Source organism: Jaculus jaculus, chromosome X (genome assembly GCF_020740685.1).
Source record: "Jaculus jaculus isolate mJacJac1 chromosome X, mJacJac1.mat.Y.cur, whole genome shotgun sequence".
Classification (NCBI taxonomy): domain Eukaryota; kingdom Metazoa; phylum Chordata; class Mammalia; order Rodentia; family Dipodidae; genus Jaculus; species Jaculus jaculus.
In genome coordinates, this window is record NC_059125.1 from 116,631,282 (window position 1) to 116,632,296 (window position 1,015).

The window sequence follows — 1,015 nt, forward strand, 5'->3', positions numbered from 1 at the left end:
AAGATTAAGACTGGAGAGATGGGGCTGGAGAGATTGCTTAGTGGTTAAGGCACTTGCCTATGAAGCCTAAGGACCCAGGTTCAGTTCACCAGTACCCATATAAGCAAGATGCATAAGGTGGCACAAGCATCTCGACTTCCTTTTCAGTGGCTACATCCCCTGGCATGACCATTCTCTCTTCTATCTGCCCCTTTCTCTCTCTCTCAAATAAATAAAAACTTGTTTATAAAAAAAAAAAAGAAAGAAAGAAAGACTGGAGAGATGGCTCAGCAGTTAAAGAAAGACACTTGCGAGGTGAGGGACGGAACGCTGGCCCGGGTGCTCATTGTCTCCTGTGGGCGTGCTGGTGGCAGGCGTGGAAGTTTAAGTCGCCTGTGGTGTCCTGTGGCCAAGGATGACCTTGGACTCCTGATCCTCCTACCTTCACCTCCCAAGTGCTGGGATCACAGGTCTCGAGAGATTTGCTGGATGAGGAGCCCAGTGTGTTGTGTTCTGCAGCCACGTTCAGGGGACTGACTCTGCCACAACTGGCTTTTGCCAGCATCCTTGGAATCGTGGGAGGAATATATATTTATCAGCTCATATTTGAACAGTATTCCAGAGACCAAAAGGAATTGAAACAAAAGGAGAAACTGGCCAGAGACTTTGGAGAGAAGGGAAGCTCAGGTGGCCGGGCAAATGGGGCTGCTTAATGGACCGCTGGATTGGACACTGACTGAGCTAGTGAAATGGGTGCATTTTAAACAAATAAATGATGGATAATGGAAATGAAAAAAGAAAAAGTCACTTGCTTGGAAAGCCAGAAGGTGAACTGGAAAGATGGCTTAGTAGTTAAGATGCTTGCCTATAAAACCTAATGAGCCGAGTTTGATTCCCCAGTACCCATGTAAAGCCAGATACACAAATTGGCGCACGCGTCTGGAGTTCCTTTGCAGTGGCTGGAGGCCCTGGTGCATCCAGTCTTTATCTTTCTCTGCTCATCACCACCTGCTACAGCAGTTGGAAAATAGCAGCA

At 47.4% G+C, this 1,015-nt stretch overlaps 1 protein-coding gene across 1 annotated transcript; it reads left to right on the forward strand.

Annotated features, from left to right (window-relative positions):
• The first annotated feature begins 261 nt into the window (after positions 1-261).
• On the forward strand, positions 262-748 carry LOC123456571 (protein PIGBOS1-like). The gene is made up of 2 exons (XM_045139938.1): positions 262-334; positions 499-748. The coding sequence occupies exons 1-2, from the start codon at positions 262-264 to the stop codon at positions 690-692; spliced, it is 267 nt and encodes an 88-aa protein (XP_044995873.1). The 3' UTR covers positions 693-748.
• The last annotated feature ends 267 nt before the right edge of the window (positions 749-1,015 follow it).